The sequence below is a fragment of the Tribolium madens genome, unplaced genomic scaffold (genome assembly GCF_015345945.1).
Source record: "Tribolium madens isolate multiple individuals breed KSU strain unplaced genomic scaffold, Tmad_KSU_1.1 Scaffold_7;HRSCAF=85;Tcas5.2_LG10, whole genome shotgun sequence".
Classification (NCBI taxonomy): Eukaryota; Metazoa; Arthropoda; class Insecta; order Coleoptera; family Tenebrionidae; genus Tribolium; species Tribolium madens.
Genome location: NW_025401050.1, coordinates 11,352,596 through 11,356,262, shown reverse-complemented (window position 1 = coordinate 11,356,262; position 3,667 = coordinate 11,352,596). Strand labels below are relative to the sequence as shown.

Below are 3,667 nucleotides of genomic sequence, written 5' to 3'. Positions count from 1 at the left end.
TAGTAATTCTATTAATTCATCGTAATTCCATTGTTTTGAGATTAATTTAATTCCCATAATTCTAAATAAGTTCCAGTAATTTCAGAAAAATTTCACCAAAATTGAATTTCAGTAATTTTATTAATCCATTGTTTTCAGATTAATTTCTTCAATTCCAAATTAATTTTAAGTTAATCTTCATAATTCTAAAATAATTCGTGTAATTTTAAATTAATTCCGATAGTTTCACCGCAATTTTCAAAAAAAGTTATCTCCGATAATTCTAAAAAAATTGTAATTCAAGAAAAATTCGAAGAATTCACAAAAAATAATTATAGTGATTCCAAACAATCCAAAAATAATATTAATAATTCCAAAAACTTTGTATATACAACTAATTCCAGAGTTAACGGCCTTCATTAAAACCGTAAAAAATGCAAAATTTTTCCTTTTTTTTACGAAAAAAAATTGAATTTTAAATGATGCGAAAAAATCATGTTAGTAATTTCGAAAAAAAAAATAATTTAAAAAAATCCAGTAATTGACAAATAATTCGTATAAGTAATTAAAAAAAAATCCACCAAAATTCAATTTCAATAATTCTACTGATTGATATTAGATTCATTGTAATTCCATTGTTTTCGGATTAATTTCTATAATTCTAAATTAATTCTTGTAATTACAACTTAATTCCAAGATATAATTTCCCTAATTCCAAATTAATTACGATACTTCTAAGATATTCAACACAATTTTGTAATTCAATTTCAGTAATTCTATTAGTCCATCGTAATTCCATTGTTTTCATATTAATTTTATTTTTAAAATTCTAAATTAATTTCTGTAGTCCAAGTTAATTCCATCTTAATTTCCATAGTTTTGTAGTTTTAAAATAATTCTTAAAATTCCGAATTATTTCTACTAATTCCAAGAAATTGTAATATTGTAGTTTTTAAATTATTCACAAAATTTTCAAAAAGAGTTTTAAAAAAGTTCCAGCAATTTCAGAAAAATTTCACCAAAATTGAATTTCAGTAATTTTATTAATCCATTGTTTTCAGATTAATTAAAATAATTCCGTAATTTCAAATTAATTCCGATAGTTTTACCGCAATTTTCAAAAAAAAAAATATCTCCGATAATTCTAAAAAAACAAGTGATTTAAGAAAAATAATTTTAATAATTCAAAAATTTGTACAACTAATTCCAGAGTTAACGGCCCCTTGTTTAAAATCCAAGATGTTTGCTTTTTTTTACGAAAAAAAATTGAATTTTAAATGGTGTGCAAAAAAAACGATTTCAAATAGAAACATAAATATTTGCATAAAGATTACAAACGTTTTAATTTTATTGACTTTAAATAAACTCAACTACCGCTATTTCAATTCGAAAATTTAATCTAACACTTTTAACCTTTGTCACGTGACTTTCACCAAAAAAAAAAAAAAATGTCTCGCCTTTAATTTAACTAAAAACATGCGGGTCCGCCGAAACTCATTAAAATGCACTCCCAGTCCATCTTTACGTAACACATCACAATCGAAACCTCATCACTTCCGGTTCAATCGGCCTCAAATCCGGCAAACTAGGCGTCGTCACTCGCACATAAACTAAACTATCCTCACCTGTTTTCCTCTCTCTTTCTTCCTTCTTCTTCTTCTTATCATCTTTCCTCGTCGAAAATCGGAAACTGGTCAACCTCGAGAAGAACCCTCCCAGCTTTTTCTTCGTCTTCCGTTCCGTTTGCACCGCTTCCATGCCCTCGACTGCCTGCTTTCGTTCAACATCACGCTGAAGCAGCACGTGACCTGTGGTGGAGGTGGAGGGGGACTGCGATGATGGCTCCTCCACGTCCAGATGGGTGTGCTTGTATTGGACGCCGTCGCCGTCGACATAGGCCTTCACACTTTTATTAAAAATTGAATTTTTGCAAAAGAAAACAAACCTTGATGATGCATCCATCGAGGTCTTTTTTGATGAGTTGGCTACCGCGACGTCTCAACCGACTCACATCGGGTTGGCTTTGAGAGAAGCTTGACCGGAAACCACGAGGATTCCGGGGTAAATCCGGTTGACTTCCGGTTCGACGAGGAGGTGTGGGGTTGCGATCGAGGAGACTCTTGGCGAGGGTGTCCAGGTCTCGATCGGGACTGATGCTGGAAAGGCTGTAGCTGGATTCACGTTCGACGGTGCTGGGAGTGGAGAAGTTGTCGGGCCAGTTGACCTCAGAGACCACGGGGCTGAAGTGGACTTCTTTGGTACTTCCTGGAGGATTTTTTTTAATAAAAATAAAATATAAAGTTGCATTTTTTATTACAATTATTTATTGTAAACATTTTTTTTATTTTTTATGGTTATTTGTACCAATGTTTGGAATTGAATCGTATTAGCTTGGAATTATTTAGAAGTTTTTGGAATTATTAAAATTATTTTTGGATTGTTTGATTACCGCATTTTTAAGAATTTCGAAACAAATTTCGTTTGAAAATTGCGTCGAATTTCTTAGAATTAATTAAGTTGAATTGTATGAATTAATCTGAAAACAATAGATTGATAAAATTAATGAAATTGAATTTTTTGAAATCACTCTAGAATTTTTTAGAGTTCTTTAGATATAATTTCTTTTGAAAATTACGTTAATTTCTTGGAATTAGTGGGAATTTCAAGAATTATTTTAAAAGTACAAAATATGGAATTAACTTGGACTACAGAAATGAATTTAGAATTTTAAAAATTAAATTAACAAAAACAATAGAATTACGATGGACTAATAGAATTACTGGAATTAAACTACAAACTTGTGTTGGATTTCTCTGAAGTATCGTAATTAATTTGGAATTACGGAAATTATATCTTGTAATTGCAAGAATTAATTTAGAATTATAGCAATTAATCCGAAAACAATGGAATTACAATCAATAGAATAACCGAAATTGAATTTTGATGTTTTTTTTTAATTACTTATACAAATTATTTGTAAATTACTGGATTTTTTTTTAAATTATAAAATTTTTTTTTGAAATTATTAAAATGATTTTTTAGCACCATTTAAAATTCAATTTTTTTGCGTAAAAAAGGCAAAAATCTTGGATTTTTTACGGTTCTAATGAAAAAAACAAGGGGCCGTTAACTCTGGAATTAGTTGTACAAATTTTTGAATTATTAAAATTATTTTTCTTAAATTACTAGTTTTTTTAGAATTATCAGAGATATTTTTTTTTGAATATTGCGGTAAAACTATCGGAATTAATTTGAAATTACAGGAATTATTTTAGAATTATGAAATTTAAGTTGGAATTGTAGATTAATGGATTAATAAAATTACTGAAATTCAATTTTGGTGAAATTTACTGTGAAATTACTGGAACTTTTTTAGAACTCTTTTTGTGTTGGATTTCTTGGAACTATTGGAATTAATTTAAAAACTACAATATTACGAAAATTATGTTGAAATTATAAGGATTAATTTAGAATTATAGGAATCAAATTAATCTCAAAACAATGGAATTACGATTAATTAATAGAATTACTAGAATTGAATTACCGGAATTATTTGTAAATTACAAAATTACGTTAAATATTTTAGAAGTATCGTAATTAATTTGGAATTACAGAAGCAACTTTTATATTACAAAAATTAAGTTGGAATTAGGCCAATTATGTTGGAATTAAGTTGTAATTTCAAGAA

General features: G+C 28.1%; 1 protein-coding gene across 1 annotated transcript in view; it reads right to left on the bottom strand.

Moving 5' to 3' along the window:
• LOC123009630 overlaps positions 1-3,667 on the bottom strand; it is a 21,438-nt gene that overhangs the window by 11,041 nt on the left and 6,730 nt on the right. Inside the window, exons 4-5 of the mRNA XM_044406069.1 lie at positions 1,925-2,244; positions 1,605-1,878 (exon numbers count right to left, since the gene is read on the bottom strand). Coding sequence (XP_044262004.1) covers positions 1,605-1,878; positions 1,925-2,244 — 594 coding nt within the window. The remainder of the gene's footprint in view (positions 1-1,604; positions 1,879-1,924; positions 2,245-3,667) is intronic.